This window comes from Falco rusticolus, unplaced genomic scaffold (assembly GCF_015220075.1).
Source record: "Falco rusticolus isolate bFalRus1 unplaced genomic scaffold, bFalRus1.pri scaffold_148_arrow_ctg1, whole genome shotgun sequence".
Lineage (NCBI taxonomy): Eukaryota > Metazoa > Chordata > Aves > Falconiformes > Falconidae > Falco > Falco rusticolus.
In genome coordinates this window covers 1-27,602 of record NW_023618172.1, presented here as the reverse complement: position 1 = coordinate 27,602, position 27,602 = coordinate 1, and the positions used below count along the sequence as shown (strand labels likewise).

Here is a 27,602-nt window from a genome sequence, read left to right as displayed (position 1 = left end):
ACGCAGGCAGCAGGAGTGAACTTCATCCCTTTGGGTCCTTTTGAGAACACCAAGCACCCAGATGGTGCTGAAGGATGTTTTTTTACATAGGGGACCCTCGGAGAGAAGCAGACATGTCCAGTTTTATTCCCTGGGAAAATGCCCTGACACTGTCCTGCCCCTCAGGTGGCAGTAGGACAATTAAACGTATTAGTAAGCATGGGCTGATTCCTGGCCCACCATGATTCGAACAGCAGCCCACAAATCCCTCAACTAGTTTTGTTCTGCCTGTACTTACGACAGCTACATTGCTCTCTGTTGTGGGGGAAAGCAGATGACACAGCTTGCCCCTTTGATGCGCAGGGCTGTGTTTCAAAGGACTACGACAAGCCCAGAAATGCACAGCACAGTACGGCTTACGAATCAAGTCAGTATTGCATCACAAACCATAATGCATGTGTCTGTCTGAGAAAACGGGGTTTATGTAGGCACGTGGGAAGTGGGTCTCTTGCTCAAAACCCAGAAAATCCTGTTTAGAAAAATTCATATACTGAAACGATAAGGCAACATACTTCTGGATTTCTCTCTAAATCCCCACGGAGATGTAATTCCCTCACTGCCATGTGAGATCATACAGCTTGAGGCACTTTTCATGTAAAGCCAAGAAAGCTCAGCTCAGAAGGCAAAGATCCTTCTTAAGGGAATGGATCATCTGTAACTACAAGACACCTTCCCGCCCACTGAAACATAGCAGCAGAGTTAAAAGCAGTTTTTAAATTCCAAGTGGAGACATTCAAAGTTTGAAAACTACAGGACATTCTCTTCCTAGCACAAAATAATCAACTTTTTCCCACTTCTCTGCAAACCTTAACCCCAGTGCTTTGTATTTTTCACGCTACAGCACAGAAAGCCAGTACCCACAGTTGCACAAGGACTTCCACTGCCAGTGTGCAAAGCATTGAGGAGTCTGGGCTCAGCCTTGGCAGTACAGGAGTGATCCACCTCAAATGCACTGCACAGTCTGCATCTGGGAGTATCACAGGTCAAATAGTTAATCACTGCTTTTCCTCCCAGTAACAATAAAAATAGAAAAAAAAAAGAAAATCTCCCTACTTCCACGGCTCTTCTTTACAGGCTAGAGGTTTATGGAAGTGATGACCCATTTCACCCAACATACAAGACACCTTTTGAACAATTTTCAGAGCTGTCCAAAAACCCCCAGATCTTACACAACAATCAGTCCAAAGAAAGTACAGAGGTCTCTGCGCTACTGGACACATGCAGGAACACTTGTGTTTACTGGACACCTTTGTAAAGGGAAAAGGCATTACACCAGCGTACCAGACCCTTGCCCAAAAGACTTTTCAAACCACCTGTTTGTTGACGCAGTCACTGCACTTCAACCCTTCCACCCACGACAACATCCTCTCAGGGGGCAGACTTGCCTGCTCTTGATCACAGAATCAGTCAGCAGAGATCATATTGAACCAAGCTAAAAACCAGGCCCAGTCTCTACGTTCACGGTTGGGATACACGGCTCCTATCACAGGGCACACACGGCGGTCCCACCTGAGTTACGTATCTGAAGTTGCATTTCCCATGGGTCAAATATTCCTCTTCAGATCTGCCTTGAAACTGAGGGCTCATGGTCAGTGAGAAGAAGAGAGTTCCTTGCCTCCTGTGCAGTCAGGTCATGTTCCCCTGCTAAAAGCAGCCTACTCATTTGTGTACAATCTGTTAAAAGAATAAAACCAAGTCTGAAGGTTATTCATTTGCTTCCTTAACATCCTACCATTTGCAGCATCCAGCCCGCAGAAGACGACTTCTGACAGAGCAACTTCTCCAAGCAACCTGCTATAAAAGGCAGGTCAACAGAATCACCAACAGCCAGGTCTGTACCCTCAGGGAGAGACTTTCAAAGCCCTTTGGAGGATTGCACTGGATCTGCGTGCTTTAGACCCCACTGCGTGGATTTACTGTTTTACTGGCAAAGGTTTTATGTACCACACATGAACATCTTCAAAACACCTACTGTAATGGTCTCATGCATAAACAGACACAATGATTCTCTAATATCACACAGGAAGAACTCAATGGATGCTCCTACCAAGGCAGTGGCTCCCTTCTGTAGCCACTGAACAAGCAAAAGGATGGATCAGAACGACATTATGAAGCTCTGAAGCAAAATTTCTCTCTTCCTTTAGCTGTAATTTAGAGCTTCATTGAGTGCTGAAGAGTGTCAGCCTGACAGCTCTGAAGCGTGAAGCGCTTGATCCTCTGTGCCAGAACCACACCGGCACTGGCCACACAAGCTGCCTGCGTACTCACAGGGTCAGGGTCAGGGTCAGGGTCTTTACTGCCCTGCCACCGCAACACAGAAGTGAGGAAAGTAAAATGGAGATAGAAGTGTTCTTTCTCCACATAGTTGATGCTGGCAGCTGCTTGCCTCCAGCATTCCTGCACCTCAGGAGCTTGGGAAATGACAACAAATGTGAAACTTCCTGAAAATAATTTGCCTGACACACCACAGTGTAACACTTCCGTATGCCCACACCACACTTCTGGCTCCCAGCTGCTCTCCCGTGCTTCCCTCTAGCTACCTTTGAGGCACCTTTTCCATCTCCTCAGATCTGGCCAGCTGAAGAACACCCAACTCATGGCTCTAACATTCTTCCCCTTCCTCTCAACATCTTCCTGGTGGTCTCAGCTTTCTGCCCTCCAGATTAGGGGTTTATCATAACAGGACAAGGATAGCACTGGGTTGTTTGTTTTTTTTTTCTGTAAGGAAGCCAAATACTTAAAACTCTTAATTAAAATATAAAAATTAAGAGGAAGGGAAAAGCCAAAATGACAGCCAAGTGGAAGTTTCATTTGGTGCTCAAACCACCTGAATACTTGTGCTGCAGCTGCAGCCGAAAGCTGGCCCTTAGATGGCTGATCAGGATAAAGCCCCAAATCCTGCCACTAAGGTTTCAAATTATAAAATAATCCACCTAAGGGAGGGCAAAATGGATAAACACAAACATCGCCGTATGTTTACAGGGCCTTCACAGCACAATGGTTCTCTGATGGCACCGAGATCTTAGCAGTATGAAGAATTACAAAGGTCAAGTGCTATTTATAAGCAACGTACCCTTAAATCAACACTAGTGACAAAAGAGCCAAGCACTTGACTTGCAGAACGGCAGGTGATTCGTGACTTTCTCCACAGCTTCTACTACTGATGAAGCTTACAACCACCTCACCATTTGGGAACGACATCCGTTGCTAGTGTTGCTCTGGTTGGAAACTCAGCCAGAAGGAATTTGTCATTACAGGAATTCTCATGCCACTGAACTGGCAGCAAGGTACACAAGCCTCTTAATCCCTTTTTATACTTTTACACTTGTGCCATAAAACCATTCTCCACTCTCCATCTCACCACCTCTCCAAGCAGAAAAGTCCCATCTGCCACACACGTGTCACAAACTACACAGGATATGACACAGGTTTCAAATACATCAGAAAGTATCAAATCAGAAACTTTAAAACATAAAAGAAAATTTAAAAAAGGTGGCAGTGGGAAATTATTTTCTACCTTGATTGTTAGGTTCACAAGCTGCTAGTAGTTAACATTAATGGCTCACTATTTCAAGGTCATGATGGCAACAGTTCTGCAATGTGTGGATATCAGCGAGAGAATTGCTGCCTTGCACCAGTTCAGGTGCTCCACCTATACCTCGTCACAGATTTGAATTTTTTTTTTTTAAATGCTTATCAGGGTAGGATCTGCCTACCAAGACCAGATTTTAAGTGAAGTTACATTATGTTCCTCTTGATTTAAATACAGCAAGATAGCTCCACTGCTACATTCAGCCACAAGAACGTAAACACCTCCAGCTTCATAGACACCCATACATTATTTTTGTAAGGAACAAATGACTAAACATGGAACAATACTATGAAAAAGCAAAAGAATGCACACAATCAGCATTTTCCTATTTGGACCAAAAAAAGAAAATCTCTAACAGCAGATAAGTCTAAATTAAAAATCAGCCACATCCAGATCCCAAATGGGGTAGGGGTTATTGTGTGCCACAGACCTGGACTTGACTGTTGAAGGAAATCACGCACTAAGGAAAATTTGAGGTGGTTCTGCAGAAGTTTAACTAGAGCCTTGGCAACCTGGGACGTGAAAGGTACGTGCGCTATAGTATCACCCACAATAAAGGAAACTAGTCTCGCATTTTGAGTCCAACACCACATCCGCAAACAAAATGAGGCTGCTACATTTGAGGAACACTGATGGAAACCTCACCTGCCATCCCAAAGTTATGCTACGGCATTTCTTCCCTTTTTGCCACTTTCCTCAGCCTTGGTACATCTTTTGCAGAATCTGCAGCAAGGGCCCATAGCTTCTTCCTGTTTCTAACAGTGAATGTCTGGGTTTCACACGTTGGTTTCTTGTGCGGCACCAATAAGACCCAACACTTGCCTTCATAAATGCATCCGTACACTAGGGAAGAAAAGGAAAATTACCAGCCACAACATTGTACTGCCCACAGGGCAACAGTGTGCCTCACTTCGTAAGAGGATTTAAGACAGTAAATAACCCTCAAATATCTTCATAAACAAGCACAATTTAATCATGTGCTTTTAATCTGATTGCTGACACAATCTAACAAGAAGACACATTAAGGGAAGCAGAGCTGTAGTTAAAAAAGTGGGGCTTCTCTTTCCTCTCCTGAGGGTTTACCATCCAGAGCTGGTTGAAGTTCTGAACCTGTAAACCGCTCCCTCACACTTCTATGCTCGCTTTGGGAAACAAAGACGGCTGTTTGAATTCTTTTGCAGGTACAGTCTTTCTTTACTTTTGAGTTGGAATGAAATGAAAAGCTGCCATCAGTCCCACTTATGGCACAGGGACACAACCATGTTCCATGCACATGCCTGCACAGAAACACACGCAGAGGGAAACCATCCCTTGGGTATCAAACACAGAAACAGCACTGAAAACCTTGACTTGTGAGAGTCCCTGCAGCATTCTCCCAGGTCAATACACAGCATGCTTGTGGCAGGATCACCACTGCGTGTGCGTCACTTGCTTTCACTTCCATCTTCATCTCTAACCTGGCACTTGCCACCTCCAGACTGCAGCATGCATAAAAGAATTCTGTTTACTAGAAGCACGGCACCGTGTGAACCTTCTGCATGAAGTCCGGTATTTAAAGAAATTGCTATAAAGAATAAAAATCTGCCGGCACCACTGACAGACATACACGCTGTGTTTTCTGAACAGGGCCGATACATTAAACCTGCAAACTAAGGACTGCGACACCTTGCTCCTTGCCCCTCTTCTTTTGCCCTCAGGCTGGTGCAGGAGCTCCTTTCACGAGAGCAGGCACACCACAGAAGCAGCTTTGCCGCCCACTGCCAAAGTCACAGCCTGCTCATCCTGGTCCCTCACCCTGTCTGTGCTGGTCTGTGCCTCTGTTCCCCTTCCTGCCCCTCCACTCCTCTCCCTGTCCCTCTCTCCTGCTGCTGATCCTGTATTCCCTGCGGCACCCCCCTGCCCCTCTGTCTCTGTCCCACTTCATCCCTCTGCCCGCTCCTCGCCAGTCCCTGTCCTTTCTCCATCCCTGCCCAGCCCCTCCCGCTCCCCCTGCCCCTCTGGCCCCCTCCTGTCCCTCTCCGGCCACCCCTCCGCCTTGACCCACGTCTCCCTGTCGCTCGGCGCCTCTCTTCCCCTCGTCCCTGCCCCATGGGGGCTCCGGGGCCAGGATCTGTGCTCGGGCAGCCCCGGGCAGTGGCCATGGGGCCTGCAGGGCCGGGGCTGGGGGCTGGTGTCCCCCAGGGCCCCACTGCAGGGCACCATGCCCCGGGGCATGCTGGGAGCTGTAGGCCGGGGCTGCCCCATGGCCAGGTTGTTCCCAGGGCATGCTGGGAGCTGTAGGCCCGGGGCTGCCCCATGGCCGGGTTGTTCCCAGCGCATGCTGGGAGCTGTCCCATGGCCGGGTTGTTCCCAGGGTGTGCTGGGCGCTGTAGGCCTGGGGCTGCTGGCAGCCATGTTGTTCCCAGGGCATGCTGGGAGCTGTAGGCCTGGAGCTGCCCCATGGCCAGGTTGTTCCCAGGGCATGCTGGGAGCTGTAGGCCCAGGGCTACTGGCAGCCAGGTTGTTCCCAGGGCATGCTGGGAGCTGTAGGCCCAGGGCTGCCCCATGGCCAGGTTGTTCCCAGGGCATGCTGGGAGCTGTAGGCCCAGGGCTGCCCCATAGCCAGGCTGTTCCCAGGGCATGCTGGGAGCTGTAGGCCCAGGGCTGCCCCATAGCCAGGTTGTTCCCAGGGCATGCTGGGAGCTGTAGGCCCAGGGCTGCCCCATGGCCGAGTTGTTCCCAGGGCATGCTGGGAGCTGTAGGCCCAGGGCTGCCCCATAGCCAGGTTGTTCCCAGGGCATGCTGGGAGCTGTAGGCCCCTGCTGGCAGCCTTGTTGTTCCCAGGGCATGCTGGGAGCTGTAGGCCCAGGGCTGCCCCATAGCCAGGTTGTTCCCAGGGCATGCTGGGAGCTGTAGGCCCGGGGCTGCTGGCAGCCATGTTGTTCCCAGGGCATGCTGGCAGCTGCCATTTCCCACCCTCACCCTCCTGGCAGCCATGTTGGGCTGGGCAGGCACAGCCTGTGCTGGGGCTGTGGCTGGGCTGAGGGGACCTGTGGCCGGCCGTGGGATGAGGGATGCTCTTGGGCTGGCACAGGGGTGTCTGCTGCCTGCTGGCTGCCCGGGGGTTCTGTGGGGAGGCTCCAACCCCCTGGAGTGCCAGGCCCCGGGGCAGCTGGAGTCAGGCCCGGCCGGGGCAGCCCTGGGGGTGAGCTGAGAGCTAAGGAGGGAAAGAGGCCCCAGAGCCACCCCGGCGTTTGTAGTTCCTGCAGGAATAGGGCTAGCGTGTTTTTCTGCTGACTCCGACAGGGCCCTGGCTACACCTGCCCTGCTGAGGGACTGGCAATATGCAGCTGCCTGGGAGAGTCACCAGACGGAGTATGAGTGCTCAAGCCTTGTTTCCCTTGCTGGAAAACACTCCATTCTTAAATACAGCCTGTCAGCGGCGAGATCCAGGCAGTCGGGATTGCTTCCTGTAGGGAGCAGCCTGGTGACTTGAGGCTGCTGCCTTCAGTGGCAGAGCTGGACACTTCTCGCTGACAGGATTAAGTTATAAAGAATCACTAGGAGAGGCTGCAGCTAAAGCAGTGATTAACTCCACCTATTGAATAAGCTCAGTAAGGGGTGGCAAGCTTTCTGAGGTACCTGGGCTATACCAATAGACGAGGGTAGTGCGGTAACGGTGTGTTGCCTTCAAGACCATACAGCACAGAGAATAAATGAAGTTCTATAACAACAAGTAGAGTGCAGGTGCCCCAGGAAAGTTCAGCTGAAGTTCACCAGGTTGTTGACCACCAACGATCTCTAAAGACCCCAAGAAAGGCCCCCAGGAACAAAGTGACATATGCAAGTGCCTTATGCATATGTAAATAATTTTGAGGAAGTAGGTAGTACAAAGTACATCTTCCCATCTGAACATGCTCAGAAAGGACCCTGAGGGGCTGGATATTGAACGGTGGAGCGTGTTGATGGGTCGTAGCTTGGTTTTTTTCCTTCTCACGCAAAATTTCATTTTGTTTTGTGGGTAAGCAAAACTGCATATTGCAATGTGTTTCCTTGATTGGTAGTTTTTGCATAACACGTGGGATCTGCAGACCTGCAAACCTGTTATGCAAACGTGTTATGCAGTTTAAACCCTGGTGCCTGGATACCCCAACAAGGACACATGCCTGGAATAAGGGTTCGCAAGTCTGGGGTATGCCATGGTTCTATTCCACGATTCACAACAAATCGCTCATGAACATTTCCTGAGTGGAGTGTTCTGATGGGGTGGGGGATTTATTCCCATGTTTCAACTCTGTTATCTAGTTTGGACTAAAATGTTTAAGGCACCAAGCCCATACCCCATTTATTATCCATTTGAATATGCCAACCTGGGGATAACATGCCTTTCTATTTGTGGTGTATGGATTCACCGTGGGGTCTCAATACATACTGGATCCCCCCTTTGCAAGGGGCACAGATCCCCTGCCCAGCAGGCAGCTCGTTGAGGGGCCCACCAGGACCTTCTTTGCCAAGCTGCTTTCCAGCAAGGTGGCCCCCGCCTGTGCCAGGGCCTGGGCTTGTTCATCCCCAGGGGCCAGAGTTGGCACTTGTTGGACCTGATGAGGTTCCTGCTGGCCCCTTTCTCTAGCCCAGCTGGGTCCCCACCTCCCAGCACACCCACTGTGGTACCAGACACCCCCACCCCCCATTTTGTGGGTGCCAGCAGTGCTCAATGCCAGACCATCCCCACTGGGTTCAGGCACTGAGGGTGAAGCAGCCCCAGCTGCGGGATGGATGGATGAGCTCCACAGATAGATCCATGGATAGAGGAAAGATTTAACATTTCAGATGAGGGGGCAGGCCAGGGGGGTCCCAGCCCTGCACCCCACCAGCTGCTCACTGGCAGGGGAACCCACTGCTCTTGTGGGAGCAGCGCTGCCACCACGGGGCTTGCAGAAACGGACACAATGGAGCCGGCAGTGGCATCTCCACCAAGCCTTTGGGCAGCCCCACAGGTGGGAGCAGCCCTCCTGCAGGCACAGTCCTGCCCGGCACAGTCCTGAGGCTGCCTGCCCACGTGCCCTGCCCACGGGGACATGGTGCTGGGGCCTGGGCTCTGCTGGGGTGCTGCTGCCCGGCCCCACGTGGATGGTGCTGCCCAGGCCCATGGAGCTGATTCTGTCTGGTGTCATGGGGCTCCTCTTCCTCATCCCCATTGGGCTCCTTCTGCCCACCTGCACAGGGCTGCTTCTGCTTGGCCCCGTGTCCTCCCCTTGGCCTTTGTCCCCATCTGCCATCTTCTCCATGTGCGCATCTGCCCCCAGCAGCTCCACTCGAAGGACCTGGGGCCACCCTCTGGCCTCCAGCAGCCCTGGATAGAGCTGCTCCTCTTTCCTGCTGCTCCTCTTTCCTGGCAGGGGGGAGGGAGACAGCTGTGGGGTGGTGGTGTGCGTGGTGTGTGTCCCACTACAGACCGCCTCTTGCCACTTGGCCATCATTACTTGCAGAAACTTTTGGTACTGCCTGGTCACTATACGGGTGTCCTGGACGATATGGATGAGCTCCCCAGTGAGGTTCTGTGTGACCATGGCCATGGCTGAGGGGCTGCCGGGGGTGGCTCCACATCGATGGGGCTCTACACACTGTCCCTGCCATCCAATGGGGAACTCCTCATGCTTTGGCATCCCTGCCACCCACAAGGAATTCCTCCTCTGGCAGCTCCAGGGAGAGGCCCTGGCCAAGGGCAATTCCCAGCTTCCCACTGGCACCCAGGTTGCCCTGATGGACCAGGAAGGTGCAGTGCCGGGCAGTGCCACTGGCTCTGCCATCACACCAGGCCAGTGGTGTGGGACACAGTAGAGGGAGCCCAGGTAGAACGGCCAGTGCATGACAGGGAGGGCAGCAGGGCCCGTGGGGACTGGTGCTCCCTTGGCAGAACATCTGCGCTCGCCCTGCAGTGGAGGACGGGGAAGAGAGAGAAGGCTGTTGCCCTGCAGTGCTCATGCACATGTGCAAGCCCATGTGTGCAGGTCCAACTTCTGTTAGTGAGGACTGGCAGGTTTCTTGGACAGGCACTGGGAAGGCAGTCAGGTGTCGGGTGGCCTGAGGGTCCTGACCTCTTCTTCCTCAGCCAAAGTGCCGCGAGTCCCAGAATCACACAATGGTCGTTGTTGGAGGGAACCTCTGGAGATTATCCAGTCCAACGCCCTGCAAAAGCAGGCTGTGCTAGAGCAGGTTGCACAAAATCCTGTGCAGGTGGTGCTGGAATGTCTCCAGAGGCCTCTCTGGGCAGCCGGTGCCAGTGATCTTAAGCTGGAGTGCTGTGCAAGGGTCCCTGTGCTGGTGGGGGGCAGTGCCTGGGCTAGCTGCAACATCAAGGCACTGCAAAGGGGCAAGGAGATGATGAGCACAAGCCCATGCCACGCTCCCTGCCTCCCCGCATGACAGTGCCTGTTGCCAGGTCCCTGATGGCTGTGGAGGCCACCTGGCACTGGGCACCCTCTACCCTGCAGTGCGCTGGAGCTGTCTTTGCCCTGGAGCTGTCTTAGGCTCGCGCTAGTCCACCCAGGTCCTGAGACCTTCCTTGCACCCCAGACCCCTCTGCAGAGCCTCAAGCACTCAAAGGAAGCCCGCTGGACTGGGGGCCTGGTCCCTAGACTTGACCATTCCACTCGAGTCCCCGCGGCACTCCTCCATAGGTGTCTGTAATGCCCCAGAGCCTTCTGTTGCTCGACTAGCCAGACCTTGGGAGCCCTCCCGAGGCAGTCATGGTGACCCAGGCACTCTGTTTGTCCCCCCGTCCCTCAGGGAGCCCTGCAGGGTCCCTCTGGCCCCCTTAGCACCTCTGTACTCTGCATGGAAACCTTCCCGAGTGCATCATGGTGCAGGGACGTGGCAGTGCAGTAGAAGCAGATACTGTAGTGTCGCTGGGGTGCCCGGAGAACTACAAGGAGGTCAGAGCTGGGACCACCCATCCCATGCCCTCTCCTCGCTGCCCGTCAGTTCTACTTGGGAAAGACACCCTGGGTTCAGGCTTCTTGTTCCAGCTTTATTGAATCGCAGCCGTTCTCTGGAGAAGAGCTGCACCTCTGCCTGGCTTAGCAGCACCAGCAGCACAGTGATCGCAGGGTGCATCGTGACGTTTGCCGCACCCTTGGAGTGCTCAGGATGGAGGTGGTCTGAGCTGCCAGGGAACAGATGGAGGGTTCATTGTCTTCCTCCAAGGTCTGAAGGGCTGTGATGGAAAGAAACGGAGCAGAGATGAACTGCCGTGTCTGCGAAAACCACCGGGCATCCCCTCCAGCCCATGCTCCCTACTCACTGTGGCAGATCTCAGCCAGCTTCTCCTCCCTTTGGTCCTTCAGGAGCTGCCCAGCAAGCCCTAGGGACAGAGCTTCATCAGACCCGCCACTCCCCAGCATGCTCCCAGCAGCACAGCCCCCAGCGCAGCTGGCTGGGCTGCACGCCCTCCTCCCCCTCACCAGGCTGACCCCAGGGAAGAGCAGTAGCTGAGGCGGGTGGGACTGAGCAAGGCAGCCACCGAGCCCACCTGCATGGTCAAGGGTGGGAGAGAGAGGCCAAGGCCCTGCACGGGGCAGCCGAGGCTCTGGCAGACACCGGGCTGCTCCTTGCTGCCGGTGCAGCGGCGGGACTGGGGCTGGGCTGCCAAAAGCGGGACCCTGGGGGCTGTGGCTCACCGATGAACCTGACGGCCGTTGCTCGCAAGGTGGCCTGAGCATCCTCCAGGTACGGCAGGCTCTGATTCAAGTACTCTTCGGTCCTGCGCCTGTCCCGCTGTAGCTGGAGAGAGCACAAGGGTATGGGCATGTCACACAGCCTCCCCAGCTGGCCGGAGCAGTCCCGCCTGCCAGCACCCGCCGCTGCCCAGAGCCCTCCCTCCCGCTGGGTGCGGGGAGAGGGGTGTGGAGAAGAGCCCTTGGAGCTCTCTTCTCGAGGACAGGGAACAAGGATGCAGCTCCAGGCTGTGGGCTGCGGGCTGCAGCAGGGCAGGTGAGGCACAGCTGCAGAGCGCGCAGGGCAGACCCGTGGCGCAGCGCTCCTCCAGTGGTTGTCCTCACCAAGCACTCTGCAATCCTCCATGTCTGATGGCTCTGCAGCAGGTGTTTGAGCTTTTTCCACTTGAGGAGCTCTGCTGCAGAGAGGAGGGCTTCCCTGGAGGCCTGCAGAACAGCAGAAACTGGGAGATGGCACCACGGCCTGGGGAAGGAGACCTGGCATCTCCCTGCCTTTTCCTTTCTTCCTGGGGTCATCCCACCCTTAGGAAGCTGGGAGGTACCCTGGCCCAAACATCTCAGGTTTTCATCCCTACATCACTGCTTAGCTTTGGAATCTGTACCTTGGCCACGCTGTGGATTTGGTCACTCATGTGAAAGATGAGAGGGAGCAAGCCCATTTCCACTTTTGTCTTCATCTGCCTCTTGTTCTTCCTCACCACAGTCTTCATTAGGTCTCTGAAGAGGCTGATGGAGAGCTCTCTCACCTCGCCGAAGCCCTGGTAGAGAGAAGCAGAGTAGGACTTGCGTCCTTGTAGGTAGCTGTCCCCGACCAGCGCCTGGACACAAGGCTTGGGCTCCCCTATCAGCCTTACCGCAGCAAAGAGGGGCAGGAGCTTCTCCATCAGCTGGACAGCGATGGGGCTGGCCTTTGTCTTCAGGTGACCTATGACGTTTCGCGAGACCACCAGGGACTTCATCTTGATATTTGTGTTGCCATCCTCCAGGACCTTCATCATGTCTGGCATGAAGACCTCCATTTTTCTTGCCTGCATGAAAGACAGAGCTTCTGTTTCCTGAAAAGGACTATGCCCAGCAAGCTCCCCAGGCAGCCACCAGGCCCCACCATGGCCAGGAGGGCCTTTGGAGCAGTCACCCAACCTCCTGACTCCCAGCCAAGGCCAATCCACCAGCTTATCCGCTGCCCCAGCCCCTGGCTGCCAATATGGCTCCCTTTGATGATGCCCTGCTCACCATCTCAGCTCTCTCTGACAGCGTCATGAGGCTCCTGAGCACCAATGAGAGCACTGCTGGGCTTGGATCCCTCAGAAACCTCAAGACTTTGTACATTGGAGAGAATTCCTCATCCTCCAAATCAGTGCAGGTCAGCAGCTGAAAGAAAGCCAGCGGTGAGTGACCAGAAGAGCCAGCATGACTCCCCACACCGCGCAGCTGTTCCCATCAGCAGCTGAGGACAAGAGCACTGGGGCTTCTTCTGGTAACTCACAGCCAAGCGAACGAAACAGGTGTCCTCCTGGTATGTGTAGAAGAGCCTGTTTTGCCGGTCCTGGAGTTTGATGAACAGCTCCTTCAGAACCTTCTCCAAGGTCTGGGCTGTGGAGAGCATCACCTCCCACAGTGCCAGGGCAGTGCTGCAAGCCAGAGCGTTCTGTCAGCAGGGTGACCCCATCCCCAGTACTGTGGCCTGGGCCAGCCCTGCGTAACACAGACCCTCCTCCCTGGGCAGGCAGGAGAGGGCTGAGGTGCTGTGCTCCCCATGGGGTGGGACAGAGGGTGGTGGCGAGGCTCTGGGCTGGCTTTGGTGCTGGGGACGCGGCCAGCCCACCAGGGCTGGAATGGGTGCTGGGACGGGGGAAGGGCCCCGCTCCTCGGGGGTGTCCTGCGGTACTCCTTGGGTCTGGCAGCCAGAGAGTCTCCGGGTCCCTCTCACCACTAGGAGCAAGCCCTCCTGGCTGTCAGGACCGCTACCTGTCTCCTCGTGGAGCGATCTTCAGCAGCGTGGTGACAACGTCCCCAGGGCACTGGTTAGCCATCAGGAGCAGCAGTGACTCCATGCTACGCTGGCCTGACTCCATGGTCACGTATTCCCAGGATTCATAGATGCAGCTCATGATCTTTGGCACCTGGAGGGGACACAAGTGATGGTGGTGCTGCCACTGGAGGGCAGCCATTGCCCCAGCTGCCCTTGCCATCCCTCTCCTGCCTTAAGGTGGCTTCAGGTGCCTGAGACACCTGGCTTTGGGCGGGAGGCAGGGATGGAGGGAGGAACAAGGCGGGCCAGGGCTGAAGGACAGGGTAATCCAGCCACAGGCCACTTACATCTGTCAGCCAGACGTGAGGGTCTGCCATGACCACGTCCATCACACTGCTGCCCAGCGGCTTTTTCTTGGCATTTAATTCTCTCAGGGTATCAATGATTGTGAGGACGATGTCTGTCCTCTCAGATGGTTGAAGGTATTTTGCAAAGGCCTATGGCAGGAAGGAAGGGAGTGAAGAATGTCACGTTGAGTGCCCTGATGGTGCTGCTAAGCTGGACAGTGCGAGCAGCCCTGGTGAGAGATGCACAGCAGTGCTGGTAGCAGAGGCTGCAGTCACTGCATGGGGGAGGATGAGAAGAGAGGGCCCCCAGGGTGAGGGAGGAGGCTTGGGCTCTGGGGCACAGTGTGCTGGCCCTACAGAGAACCAGGGCCTGCTGTTGGCCAGGCGGAAAATGCTGCTTGGGCACTGGAGTGCAGCCCTCGCGTTGTCCCTGCTTGGGGACAGCAGAAACCCTGCTGAGAGCAGGGACAGGGAGGCCATGCCAGCCCCGCTCATTTTGGATGCCTTCTCACACAAGAGCCCTGCTGATGCCACAGGCAAGGCACGGGGGCAGCTCCTTACCATGGCAAAGTCTCTGGCGGTGGGTGAACAGCACAAGGAGGTGGTCTCAGCTTCCCAAGCCGCTGGCAGCTGTGCATTCTCCTCTGACAGTGTCGTGCCTAAAGAGCAGGGCAAACACAGGAGAGTGCGTGAGACCCAGCTGCTTTGCCAGCAAGCTTACCAGCTCCTGAGAAGAGCTTTGATCTAGGAATGGCTGAGAAGGGAGGTGATGACCCACAGTGAAAGGAGGAGGTGGTGGAGAGAGATGTAAATGAAAGGGTGACCTGCCTCCCGTGTATTTATGCCAATGCTCCTGGCCTGGTCAACTCCAAGGACCTAGAGCTCTGCATGCAGTCCCACAGTTAAACTGTGGTTGGAATAACAGTGACGTGGGGTACGGCTCGCATGGATGGAGTGCTGTGGGGCAGTGGTACAAGCTCTTCAAGGAAGAGGGGATGAGGAGTGGGGCTGCCTCCTGAGTGAAGGAGCAGCTCAGCTCCACGGGACGATCAGCTGTGTGGGACACAGCGTGGGTCAGGAGCAGGGGAGAGGCGGTGCTGGTGACATGGTGGTGCCTCCAGCAAGCACAGGAAGGGCCCGCCACAACGCGCAGGAAGACAAGCAGACGGCTCGATTGATGTCGTTGTGCAGGGGCGGGGGAGGCAGCCCACCACTGCTTCTCTTACGTTTTTGCTGGCGGGTGAATAGGAAAAGGGAGAAAAGGGCATCCAAAGCCACACGGCTGGTCTTTTCTTCCCCAGATGACACGAGCAGGAGGAGACGTCCAAGCAGCTGCCCGAGGACTGGGATGAGGATCTCTCTGCAGGAGGCATGTCTGTCCTCATTTTGAGCAGCCTGGGTGAGGGAGGCAGAAGAGCAGAAGGGCTGAGGGCAGGCGCCTGGGGCCAGAGCCCCGGCCCCAAGAGCGTGGCCAGGGCTGGACCCAGGTGTGCCAGAGCTTTGCAGGACCATGCTGGCCGCGGCTCCCAAAGCAGCTAGCTGGGTGGCAGCCCCGCACAGGGAGAGCTGCCAGGCCTGGGCTCCCACCATGTTCCTTGGGCAGTCCCGTCCAACACAGGACTGGGGGCAAAGCTGGCTCCTGGCAAAGAGGGGGCTGGGGAGAGAAGCCCATGGGAAACAGAGGCACCAAGACCCCCACTTCAGCACAGAGGCTGGCAGAGCACCCAGACCTGTGCCCAGGCTTGCCCTGCAGGCGCCTCAAAGCTGCCAGCTGTGCTGGCGCGCAGGGAATGGGAGGTGGCCTGGCTGGAGAGTACCTGGTCCTTCCATACCTCCAGCGAGGAATAGCTGGCCAGCAAATGGCTCAGCATCCTAATCCTGCCCACGGTCCTCTCAAGCACAGCTGGTCTCTCAGAGCTGGTGAAAGCCAACAGCACCTTGGAAGAGAAAAGCTGCTGGTGTGCCTTGCAGCTCCAGGGCTGGACTTGCACAGTCCATCAATGCTTCCTCTGATCTGGGGCAAAGCCTGTAGTGGCGTTCCTGCCCCTAGGGTCCTTCACAGGCTTTGGACAAATGCCCCGAGCCTGCCTTGTGGCCAGGCAGGAAGGCAGATGCCACCCACTGCAGCCGCTGTGCTACAGAAGAGCCTGGTGGGTAGCCCCCGGTTACCCAAGGCAGGTGCGCACCCTCCCTGCCATGCTGTCTCTCTGCATGGCGCTGGCGTGGGGACCACCCACTCAGGAGTGGGCACCCCCTTCCCTCCAGGGTGAGGAATGGCCCCTGTGAAGCCCACTCTTGGCCCATGCCAGACCTGAAAGATACTCTGCAAGTTCTCCTTGCTGACTCTGGAGGCAGGAGAGCTGAGCACCATTGTCTCCAGCATGGTGTCCATGGCATTCAGGGTCTGCAGAGAGGACAAAGAGTTGTGGCAGCGATTCTACTGTTCCTCCACCCCCAGGAGACTGATCTGAACTCCCAGAGCCACGGCAGGAGTCCCACACGGCCTCGCAGTTTCCAGGAGAGACCCAGGGGCAGACAGTGTGCTGCCGACAGAGCAACCTGTGGCATTGGATGGGGCCAGGCCCACGGGAAGGGCACAAAGGGACGAGGGTGGGAAAGCAAAGGCAAGAGCCTGCCCTGCCTCAGATCTCTGGTTGTATGGCAGCACAGGGTTATCAGGGAGCAGCCCAGAGGGACTGGGCGCTCCTGCAGGTCCCTGAAGTACCCAGCACGTACCCTGAAGTAGAGGGAAGTGTCCAGTCCCTCCATTTCCTCTGCTGGAGGAAGCCCCAAGACACTCAAGCAGCAGGCATGTAGACTGCTTTTCTCTTTGCCCTCCAGCACCGTCTGCACTGAGCTGCAAAGAGAGAGAGGGGCCAGCTGGACACCGATGCTGGGAGCAGTGCCTCGAGGCCTCGCGCGGGTGCGCACAGGCCTCTGAGGAAGGGGTCCCCAGCAGGGATGGGTAGGTACCTCAATTCGGCGATGGCAAGCATGGCAAGTTGCCGCACTGCTGTGCGCAGCTGGTCCCTGGGCTCTTGTTCCACCAGCTCCTACAGAGCACAACCGAGATGGGACCTGGCAGCTGCCAGCACCCAGCACCACCAGCCCCTTGCCGTGGCCAAGCATTGTCCTCACAGGGTGCCAGTGCCGGGGGTCCTTGCCCCCTTCCCTAGAGCCACCGGGTGTCCCCTCACCTTGACCTTCTCTGCCAGCTCGTATCCGTGGCAGAAGATATCCAGGCCCTGTGACAAGCCATGGTGCTTGGCGGTTCTGCACAGGCTGCAGATGCTCTCAAGAAACTTCATCTCCTGGCCCTCCTCCTGGCAGCGGGGGGACAGAGAGACAAACGGGGAGTGTGAGAGGGGGACACACAGGGGCAGCAGCACCACAGCACTGGGGGTGCAGGAGAGCTGGCAGAAGCAGCTCTGCCCAGCCCGGCAGCAGAGCCCCTGTCTGCCGAGGCTGGCACAGCCACATTCGGAAGGGCCGTGGTTACCTTTTCTGGGCTGCTGGCAAAGGCTTGGATGAAGTCCACGCTTTGCTTCTCCTGTGTGTACACAGGCAACCAGCTGGCATCTAATAAAGGGGGAGAGCAGGGAGGGCTGTAGAGAGGCTGCGGGTGGCAGGAGAGCAGAGGAAGATGTGCCCTGTGTCCAGCCCGTGCCCACTCCCCTGGCCCAGTCATCCCGTGTGTGTCAGGGCTGGAGGGTGCCTGGCAAATGGGCTGTGATGCTGGGGCACGGTGCGGTGGGGAAAGCCCCGGTGCCCAGGGCTGAGGAACTGGCTTGCAGACGGGCAGGAGAGGTCCCCATCCCACAGCACCGCTGCCTCTGGCTGCCTGTGCCCCAGGCCAGGAGCTGGGTCCCCCCCTCTGCTCTCTCCCTCCTTGGGACAGGCTGTGCTGGGGCCACTTCCAGCGCTGAGCAGCCCTGTCACCCAGGCAGCATCGTGTCCCCAAGCCATGGGACCCCTGCTGCCAGTGTGCCACGGAAAGATTATCATGGCATTGAGCATGGGGCGCTCGCTGGCCTCAGCCCTGCCCAGGCCGAGAGGGCCCCTCACTCACCAGTCACCAGTGGCTGGACCACGCACACCTCGTGGGGCTCCGGTGGAGACCTGCTCTCCTGGGGAGCCCCATCCTTCTCCCAGGCTACACTGGGGAATCTGGGGGATCTCCTCATCATCCTGCAGGACAGAAAGGGGTAGGTGTGGGGAAAAGGGAAGCTTTGGCGAGACGCCTGGGCGCCGTGGGGCTGCTGGGTGCAGCAGGGAGAGACGTGGGCTGTGCTCGGGGGCTCCTCGCCCGCTCCATGCTCCTGCCCTGTCCCGTTGCTGTCCTGATGGAAACCGTGGGCTGGGGCCACGGCCGTGGTGAGTACATGCACTGCAGTGTGGTGTCACCAGATGAGGTCACAAAGACCTCACTGTGACCCACTGGCCCAGGAGGGAGGGGCCCGGAGCCCCCGGGGGGGGGCATGGGGCTGGTTCAGCCGTGGGCACCTGGGTGCTCTCGGGGTGCCTCCAGGCCCCTCCTTGACCTCCAGTGTATCCCAGAGCCCCTTGCTCAGACGCCCCGGCATGCCCGCCAGGAAAAGGCCTTTGAGATCACCAAGTCTAACCATTAACTTGATGGTCTGCCAAGTCCATCACTCAAGCATGGCCCTAAGCACTACATCTAGGTGGGTTTTTAAACACCTCCAGGGATGGTGTTTCCACCACCTCCCTGTGCAGCCTGTTCCAATGCTTGACCAACCAGTCAGTGAAGACATTTTTCCTAACATCCAATCTAAACCTCCCCTGGCATACCTTGAGGCCATTTCCTCTTGTCCTATTGCTTGTTACCTGGGAGAAGAGACCAAACCAACCCCCACCGGCCTGCAGCCTCCTTTCAGGTAGCTGTAGAGAGTCTGAAGGTCCACCCTCAGCCTCCTCTTCTGCAGGCTAAACACCGCCAGCTCCCTCAGCCGCTCCCCATCAGACTTGTGCTTGATTCACCAGCTTCACTGCCCGTCTTCGGGCACGCTCCAGCACCTCGGCGCCTTCCCTGTAGTGAGTGGCTCAAAACGGAACACAGCGCTTGAGGTGCGGCCTTGGCAGTGCTGAGTACAGGAAGACAATCACTGCCCTGGTCCTGCTGGCCACACTTTTTCGACACACACTGGGATGCTGTTGGCCTTCTTGACCACCTGGGCTCACTGCTGGCTCACGGTCAGCCAGCTGTCCCCCAGCACCCCCAGGTCCTTTTTGTCCAGGCAGCTTTCCCAAGCCTGTATGTAACATTGTGGGAGGAGGTTGTTGTGACCCAAGGGCAGGACTCAGCATTCTCTGTGTTGAACGTCATACAATTGGCCTTGGCCCACGGATCTCCTGTCCAGGTCCCTCTGAAGAGCCTTCCTACCCTTAGGCAGATCAACATCCCCTGGCCCAGCTTGCCGAGGGTGCACTCGATCCCCTCGTCTACATTGTCGATAAAGATACCCATTGGCACTGCTGTTCCCCTGGCCTGGCAGCCTTTCCTCGGGCCGCCTGCTCTGCTTTGTGGGTGCCGAGTGCCTGTGCCTGGGGTGTGGGTGGCCTGTCCCGGGGTGTGGGGACCTCTCCCTCAGGACAGCAGCCTCCTCTTGTTACCCAGCCTCTCTGCCTGGGTCTGCAGCCTTTGAGTCGGTGCTGGCTTCACCCCAGTGTAACACCAGGTGCCTGCCAGCACATCTCTATCACTCTCCCCCCCAGCTGGACAGGGGAGAGGAAAGGCAACAAAAGACTTGCGGGCCAAGAGAAGGACAGGGAGAGATCGTGCACCCATTACCATCACAGGTAAAACAGACTTGGCACAGGGAAATTACCTGAATTGATAGCCAGCCCAATCCCAGTAGGGTCATGAGAAAAAAACCCTAAATCTTAAAACACCTTCCCCCGACCCCTCCCTTCTTCCCAGGCTCAACTTCACTCCTCATTGTCGTCCACAACTCCTGGCGGCTCCCCAGCCCTGTCTGCTCCCTGAGTGGCACCTTGGGACCCTCCCTCCCTCCAAACAAAGCAGGGTTATACCACTCACTGCACATCTACAGCGCAGCCAGAGGCAGGTGCGAGGCAGCCATTCTCAACTCTGCCTGTGCCTCCGTCAGCCTCTCCAGGCTCCTGGCACTTCATGTCCTCCACTGGGCGGGAGAGAAGGAGGGGAAGAAGGTGAGCAGCCACGGGTCTGCTGCTCGGCTGGAGGAGCAGTGCTTGGGGACAGGGCCCAGAGCAGAGAGACACTCATGGCACAGTGGCAGCTCAGCTCCTTCTCCAGGAGCTTGACTGATGGGAGACAGGTCGCCCGGGCTCCCTTGGCTCCTTCTGGTGGCCTGTGCAGTGGGAAGGGAGAGGGAGAGAGCTGGGTGAGCCCCAAGTCACCTCTTCTCTCTTGTCAGGCAGCTCTGCCCGAGAGCTGCCTGCAGCCACAGGGGCAGCTGTGCCCAGCTGCGGGGCTGGGTTCCCCCTGCTGTGCCTGGAGCATCCCCCCAGTTACCCCAGCAGTGTGCCCACCCACAGCTCCTTCAGCACCCAGGAGCTGCAGGCAGAGGAGACACAGCATCAGGCCCCACTGACCCCCAGCCCTGGGCAGACGCAGGTGCCTGCACGGCCCTGCCCCATGGGGAAGGGCACAGGGGCAGGACAAAGCCCCATGGGGTGGGACAGAGACATTTCCCAAGGCCTGGCTTGCTCCGTCCTGCCTGAGCAGCTGCTTTAGCCCTTCCCTTCTGGAAACCGAAAGGGGACCAGTGGGTGCAAGACATGGAAACATCTGCCCCTCCCTCCCTCCCTGCTGGCGTGCATCCTGCCCCCTGCCCATGCTCTGCATGGGGGGCAGAGGCCATTCATGGGATGGTGTGGGCACGGCTGGGAACCTCTCCTGCCCGGCCGTGGGATGTGGCACCACGCTCACCCAAAAGTGGAAACGGAGGAGCCACTGGGCATGGCAAGGATGATGGAGGTCCTGTCATTGCCACTGCCTCTCTCCTCCTCTTCTCGTTCCTCCTGCGCTGCCTCCTTCCCACTGCTCAGCACCCACAGCTGGTCCAGGGCCACCCCCACTCTGTTGTTTAACTTCTCCAAGTGCATTCTATTCAGGTCCTTCTGCTTTCACAGAAGAGTGTGGAACATCAGCTTTACTTCAGCTGGCAGAGGAAATATTAAAATATCGGTGAGTAATTGCTGCAGGGCCAGTGGGGTGGAGATGCATGATGCTGATGGCTGAAGTCTGGAAGGAAGAAGAGTGCTACAGTTCTAATCACACTGTTGCTGTGAGAGAAACCAGATTTTTTCAAGCTTGACTGCTAGGGACTTGTCTGGATGTGGGTCTTGGGAGGAAGAGGAAAGCAAACCGAGGTGAAGGAACACACTGGCTCATCAGCTGTTCCCCATTTTCTTTCAAAAAAAAAAAACTTTTTAAAAGCTGAGGTTTAAGATGATATTATTACACTAAGAAATACTGTAAAATATATTTATGAAAAAGTCTTTGTCTTTAACTAGGCACGGCTTCACTTGGGCAGTGAACTCGGGGAGCTCCAGGACAACTGTAAGGAGCAGGTGGTGTTTGTCCTGAGCCCCTGAACAAGCGAGATGTGAGCAGCGCCATCCGGACAATTGATACTGTGCGCAGCTGTGTCATGGTGGTCACTCCACCGCGCTCGGGCGTCTGGGCGATGCCCCGGCGTGTGTGAACCTTATGCAGCATGAGATAGTGCGCGCCTGCACTTAGCCTAAACTTAGAAATTGACATACATACGCCAGACATGTAAGGTATTTTTGGTTTTTGCTGAGTATAAAGGCGGGCAAGCTGCGGGCCCGGGCGAGAAGCCTCACGGATGTGCGGATGCACCATGTAGAAATTGTCCCAGTTCCCGAGAGACTTGTGGCACTGGCTGCAAGGGGGCTCCCAGCCGAAGGGCGGGCCTGGATGACGTTCAGGTGGTAATTGGTGATGTATCCTTCTCTTAGACTCTGTCATGCTTTGCAGTAACGTTTTGATGCTTCGCTCCTGTTGCTCTTCTATGATATTGTGCATCGGAACCAGTACCGTTTCCTTTTATCATACTGCATGCTATTTTCCTGTATTACACTGTAATCTAGTAAGTGGCCTTCATTCTTATAGTTGACTTGGAATTCATTTGTGCTTGGTATGCAGTCAATCAGCAAAACAGAGAGCTCGTGGCATGGGTGCTGTGACCAGTCAGAGGAGCGCCCGGCTCCGCTGCTCTGGCCTGTGTGGAGCTGCTGGGGCGGGAGGTGGGGGGAGACATGTGGGGGTGCACGGCAGGGGGTACCCATGGGGAGGCAGATGCAGGAAGGGCCACAGAAGACACAGGAGGAAGCCTGTGGAAGGGGACGCTGTTGGGGCCGCATTCTGGGCTGGAGGTGCTCGATGGCTCATGAGTCGAGGTAAGGATGGAGCGATCACGCAGCAGGTACTATCGTGGGCAAAACAGACTCAGCTTGGGGAAATTAGTTCAATTTATTACCACTCAAATCAGAGCAGGATAATGAGAAATAAACCCAAATCTGAAACACCTTCCTGCCAGCCCTCACTTCTCTCGGGCTTAACTTTACTCCCGATTTCCCTGTCTCCTCCCGCCGGGGGAGGGAGAAGGGCAGTTGTGGTCAGTTCATCACATGTTGTTTATGCTGCCGCTTCTTTCTCAGGGGGAGGACCCCTCACACCCTTCCCCAGCTCCAGTGGGGGTCCCTTGTGGGGTCACAAGTCCTGCCAGCAAACCTGCTCCAGCGTGGGCTCCCCTCTCCATGGGTATGCAGGTCTTGTCGGAAGCCGGCTCCAGCGTGGACTTCCCGTGGGGTCACAGCCTCCTTCAGGCATCCTGCTCTGGCGTGGGGTCCTCCCAGGATGCAGGTGTACAGAATGTGGTGTCATGACAACGTGATGATGCAACAATGTGCGCTTGTTCTATATAGCATCTTGCTGGGAGACCAGCTGTGGTGGCCACAGTTGGGTGCCTCTGGAGCAAGGGGTGCCAGCGCAGGATCAGAGCTCCAGGAGAGCTCTTGGAAGGAGCCATGGAGCACCGTCTCTCTGGTGGTGCGCGAAATGTAGATGCACAGCTGAGCGCACTGAGGAAGAGGGGAGAGGTGAGCAACCAGCCGATGGGGAGGGCTCAGCCTGGGAGCCTGGAACATGCAGGCCTGCCCCAGGGGCTCAGGAAGTGCCTGGGGAGCTGACAAGGATGGAAAGCTGGGTGGAAGCAGGGAGGGTCTGTAGGCAGCCTTGCCTCTCTGCCCAGCGTGGCTTACGGCTAAGCAGGCGGGAGGGGTTGCTGCAAAAGGACACAGACATGGGTTGCGGAAGGGATGGGAGTTGTGGGGAGGGGGGCAAGGAAGCAGAGAGCAGCTTTTGACTGGGCTGCTCTTGGCGCTCCCCGTGGTTGGAGTCTTCCAAGAACCTTGCGAGCGCTGTGCAGCAGGCTTACGGAGATAGTGCCTCAGTGCCCGCGTCTCCCTCTTTCTAGCTCGGCAACAGGAGACAGCCACTGGCAGAAGGAGCTACTAGGCTGCTGAACCTCCCACTTGGGGTCAAGATCCCCGTGTCACCTAGCTCCAGGCCTGTCTTCTACAGGACAAGGCTGGGGGAAAAGGTAAAGTAGAAAGGGGTAGAAAAGCTCTCCGCTTTGATGGTGTCCCCACCATTCCAAGAAGTCCTTGTGGCCACCTGCTCGACAGCGAGTGCTGTAGCCCTTCCATGTGGCAGCACTGGAGAGTAGAGGGAAGCTCCTGACTCCCTGGTGTGGTGATCAAGAGGAGGACTTGTGGGTTTTCTGGACCGGTTTCTGGCACTGTGAAAGTGTGTGGCCCGGGCCCTGTCTGCAGTGTGTCCAGGTCTTTCCCCCAGCCCAGCCCAGCCCAGCCCAGCCTGGCCCCCACAGTCTGGCTGTGGTGCTCTCCGTGCGTTCAGAAGGATGGAGCAGAGCGCTGGTCTTCAAGTGACCTTTACCTTTTCACAAGCACCACCTGGCACCTTTTAGCTGTGGTCTCCTGCCTCCTTTACACTCTGGAAAATCTCTCCTACAGCTTCACCAGCCCTCTGGTTATTTCAATCTGGGAGATCCGTACTGCCGCCTACTGAGCACAGAATACAAGAGCCTGCATGACCCGCACCTGCGGGCCTACCACCAGCGCCAGGACAACCTGCAGAGGCTGAAGAGAGAGGGTTACATCACCAGTGACAACAAAGTAGGTCTGGACATGGGGCTGATAAAAGCAGCCCTCCTCAAGCAGGCTTCCCAGAGCGCTTGCTGCAGCTGCCTGTTGCTGGTGGGGAGCACAGGGCTGTGGGGCTCGTTTCCCTGGGAGCAGAAGCAGCGCCAGCATCCCTCTGGCAAGTCCCACTCCGGCTCTTCTCAGGCCGCCTTGCACTGCCTGAGTGTTGAGGAGGCAGCCGGTGCGAGGCCTGGCGCTGCAGCTAGGAGCACCGCTCAGCCATGGCGTGGTGGAAGAGTCAGGGGCCCTGCCGCCGGGAAGGGGAGGGGAGGGTGAGCAGAGGAGCATCTCCCCTCCTGCTGGGTTTGGGCTGTTTTGGGGAAGGCAGTCTGCGTAGCTGGCTGGCAAATTCTTGAGGGATGTCTCCCCTCATCTCTCCATAGGTGGTTTGCACTCTGAAGGAGTTCAATGATTACAGGCAGTATCTGACCACACTCAAGCTGGAGGCAGAGAAGATGTTCATCCGAGAGGAGGTAGAGCAAAGCGGAGTGTTTGTGGATGCCGCTCAGCGGCACGGTGCCGAGGGCTGGGGCTTTACTTGTGGCACCTTGGGGAGGCGGTCAGTGCAGGAGAGGTGAGGGCTGTGCTGCCAGGCTGGGCTCTGCAGCGGCTGAGCTAGTGCAGGGCGCAGGCAGGAAAGTCACATGCAAGCATGCAGAGCCCCGAGGGCCGCGTTTCTCTTCTGCCCTCCTTGCGTGGCTGGAGCAGAGCGCTGCCCTGGGCCTGTGGGATGCCTTAGCACACGCGGGCAGGAGTGCTCATCCAGGCAACAGCAAGCCACAACTTGGTGTCACCTTTCAGAAAAAGCTTTGGGAAGACCTGGCCAAATTAGAGGGTACCTCCAAACTGCCAGGACGGACTGATGTTTCTTGCCTGCGAGAGTGGTTGCTGCAGGAGCAAAGGAGGAGTTTGCCAGCTGCAAAGAAGAGGCAGAGGTAAGAAAAGGCCAAGTAACGCTTGCTCTTGAAGGGGGCCCGTGATCCCCGATCAAAGTCCGGGAGCCTCACGTTCCAGTAAACACACGAAGCCCAGCGGTGGAAGGCGCCTGTGCTGGCTGCGAACCCATCGGTGGGGTCTGTGTTTGGAGCCTTGGACAGGCAGCTGTAAGCTGCTGCAGGGACTGCTGGAGCAGCGCAACACGTAGCAGGATGACAGGAGTGGCTGAGCAGAAAATGGCCTGTGCAAGACGGACAGAGCGGCTCCTTCTCAGACGCCTGCCTTTCTCTTGACAGGCATCTCACCGTGATCGAGAAGCGGATTGAAGGACTGGAGGCTCTTGAGAAAGAGCGACGCCACCTCCAGCAGCTTGAGGGCCAAGAACAGCAGCAGCAGGGAAAGAGGAGACAACCAGGCAGCCAGAGCAGCTCCAAAAAGCCTGCCAGCAAAGGGAGGCCAGTGAGTAGGAGCCGGGTGGATGCCGGGGGCTGCCTCTGCTGTGCAGCAGTGCGTTGGTAGCCGGGCCTTGGGAGAAGGTGCTGCCATGCACACAGGTGCTCGGGGCTTGCGACAAGTGCTTGGCTGCTGAGGAGGTGGCAACTGGCTGGTGTGCCATGTGTCCTCACCTGAGGGTGGCTGTCAGATCCTGGGTCTGCTCTGCCAGCCCACTGGGTTGTAACCCGTTCCTTGCCTCGCCGGGGACTAGCTCGTCTCCCTCCTTCTATCATTTCTTTTCCCCTGTGCGTCTTGGACATGAGGCACTAGGCCCTTTGTGATGCAAAAGCGTGCCTGGGCACTCTGAGTGGTCCTGTCTGTGCACAGACTCACATTTAGCATGAACCTGTGAGCTGCACTCAATGGGCTTAGCGTCCATGGTGCTGGTTTCACATGCGGGTGAAAACTCTGGTTTTCATCCAAAGACTTCTGCATCCAAAGGTGCAGCACCCCTGAACCTGACAGTGCCGGTGATGGGACATTTGTGAGTTGGTTTTCTCTTCAAGGAGGTCTTTGATCAGCTTAGTGGAGAGCCTGCTGTTGCCCGGTTCTCCTTAGCAGGGTGCCCGTTAAAAGCTGCCTGGCTCCATGCCCTGCAAGAGCCTCTCTGGAAGTGTTTCTGCATAGTGTGGGGTGGTATCTGTGCCAGGGTGAAGGCTTCGGCTCCTTCTGCCATGGCAGTCAAGCTGTCAAGCTGCAAAAGAGCATTTGATGGGAGAGGACAACTTTGGGCTGCTGCCAGGCTCTGTTCTTGACTCGTGACTTCTTCCCCACTTTGCGTGAGGCTGGCAGCCTGCGGTGGACTTTCAGAGCGCCTCCTGTCCCAAGAACACTTCCTGGCTTACAGCCAGGTCATGCAAGGAAAAGGATCGTTTCCTTCTGTGCTCTCAAAACCTGCGTGTGCCAGGTGGCGTACAGAGAAACCAGATTTTTTCAAGCTTGACTGCTAGGGACTTGTCTGGACGTGGGTCTTGGGAGGAAGAGGAAAGCAAATCGAGGTGAAGGAACACACTGACTCATCAGCTGTTCCCCATTTTAGCGTTCCAAGCCTGCCGGACAAAAAGCATCTAAGAGCACACCGCCTAGGCTGCTGAACTATGGTGGCAGAAGACCAGGAGCTTCAAGAGATGGCTGAGGCCATGGTCCAGGAAGTGCTGAGGGGCGGCATGCAGATCTTTGTGAAGACCCTGACTGGCAAGACCATCACCCTTGAGGTCGAGCCCAGTGACACCATTGAGAATGTGAAGGCCAAGATCCAGGACAAGGAAGGCATTCCCCCCGACCAGCAGCAGCTGATCTTTGCTGGCAAGAAGCTGGAGTTATCCAGGCCATAACCTGCCCATCTTGGATAAGCTTATTTTTTAAAAAAACTCATGAATAAAAGACAAAGGTTGATATTTGCAAGATAGGAAACCGGATGATCAAGCTTGGGTAGGTCAACCCTTTTTCAACACACATAAGCATAACTTGCTTCGCTTGTCCTCTGTGAGGGGGGAAAAAAGTATATGTGTTACGCTGTAATAGAAAAGGAAGCCCTTGCATTCTTACTAAAGATCTTCTGATATCTGATAAGCCAGGCCCTCCAAATAAGGTGCAGTTTCCAGTAGAATTACATAACGCATTTACAGGAAGTACTGGAGTTATCTTTAATAAGAGATCTCTGAGGCGGGGCCCATTCCACAAAGTCACCTTAGTTTTTCTCGTTCAACAAATGAAACTCAGGACTGCAGGAAGCTGTCCGGGACAAAGAAGTGGAGCTGCTTCTCAGTATTTTCATAATATTAAAGAATCTCTTTTTGTCCAGGCAAGAACATTCTTCCAATACAAATGCAGGCTCATTAACTAAAAGTGATTCTGGTGAAGTCAAGCAAAAAAACACTCCGCTGATGAGGACACCCACTATGCTGCTACCCTGAAACCTAACCTGAATTACAAAACTACCCGTTTAACATTCAGTGGTTCTTTGAAATAGGTATTTGTAAACCACATCACTTTCACTTTATCAAGCAGATCAATTTTCAAATTTATATCCTTAATTTCACAAGTATATAAACCTGCAGCTCATTCATACAGTCTCCTTCGCTTTCACCTCCTTTCAGTAGGCTACGCTCACCTGGAGAAAGCTGTCGTGGGTGCACGCTGAAGCAGTAGGACCAGCACAGCCAGCCAGAGGATCTGTGTGGGCTGCTGCTGAACAGCTCTGGTGTGGCTGCAAGAATTCAAACACAGCTATCAGACTGCGGAACTTGTGT

The 27,602-nt window shown here is 56.0% G+C and overlaps 2 protein-coding genes and 1 long non-coding RNA gene across 4 annotated transcripts; 1 reads left to right on the top strand and 2 right to left on the bottom strand.

Moving 5' to 3' along the window:
- Positions 1-638: 638 nt before the first annotated feature.
- On the bottom strand, positions 639-5,788 carry LOC119142000. Its single transcript, XR_005102126.1, has 3 exons — positions 5,676-5,788; positions 4,277-4,474; positions 639-1,713 (listed from the first exon to the last, which is right to left on the bottom strand). It is a non-coding gene; the product is annotated as an uncharacterized LOC119142000 (long non-coding RNA).
- A 4,873-nt stretch (positions 5,789-10,661) lies between these two features.
- Positions 10,662-20,016, bottom strand: LOC119142001 (maestro heat-like repeat family member 5). 2 transcript variants are annotated; one of them, XM_037374709.1, is made up of 20 exons: positions 19,773-20,016; positions 17,735-17,853; positions 17,165-17,244; positions 16,863-16,988; positions 16,639-16,718; positions 16,402-16,522; positions 15,977-16,069; positions 15,498-15,602; positions 14,892-15,060; positions 14,227-14,324; positions 13,666-13,815; positions 13,315-13,469; positions 12,833-12,977; positions 12,580-12,717; positions 12,201-12,374; positions 11,949-12,104; positions 11,671-11,772; positions 11,290-11,392; positions 10,914-10,973; positions 10,662-10,826 (listed from the first exon to the last, which is right to left on the bottom strand). In XM_037374709.1, exons 2-20 carry the CDS (start codon positions 17,850-17,852, stop codon positions 10,690-10,692), a joined length of 2,310 nt encoding a protein of 769 aa, XP_037230606.1. In that variant the 5' UTR covers position 17,853; positions 19,773-20,016; the 3' UTR covers positions 10,662-10,689. The 2 variants fall into 2 exon arrangements, with proteins under 2 accessions (XP_037230606.1, XP_037230607.1); XM_037374710.1 differs by lacking the exon at positions 19,773-20,016 and having other exon boundaries at positions 17,735-17,993.
- A 6,416-nt stretch (positions 20,017-26,432) lies between these two features.
- Positions 26,433-26,699, top strand: LOC119142002 (polyubiquitin-like). Its single transcript, XM_037374711.1, has one exon. It carries the CDS (start codon positions 26,448-26,450, stop codon positions 26,682-26,684), a length of 237 nt encoding a protein of 78 aa, XP_037230608.1. The 5' UTR covers positions 26,433-26,447; the 3' UTR covers positions 26,685-26,699.
- Positions 26,700-27,602: the final 903 nt, after the last annotated feature.

What these genes read in the sequence shown, in the direction of transcription:
- LOC119142001 (XM_037374709.1), bottom strand. Translation starts at nt 17,852, where the DNA reads ATGATGAGGAGATCCCCCAGATTCCCCAGTGTAGCCTGGGAGAAGGAT. An exon ending in CCGCCAGAGACTTTGCCATG is followed by an intron (nt 13,816 to 14,226) that starts GTAAGGAGCTGC and finishes TTCCTGCCATAG; the next exon opens with GCCTTTGCAAAATACCTTCA. An exon ending in AAATCCACAGCGTGGCCAAG is followed by an intron (nt 11,773 to 11,948) that starts GTACAGATTCCA and finishes GCTGTTCTGCAG; the next exon opens with GCCTCCAGGGAAGCCCTCCT.
- LOC119142002 (XM_037374711.1), top strand. Translation starts at nt 26,448, where the DNA reads ATGGTGGCAGAAGACCAGGAGCTTCAAGAGATGGCTGAGGCCATGGTC.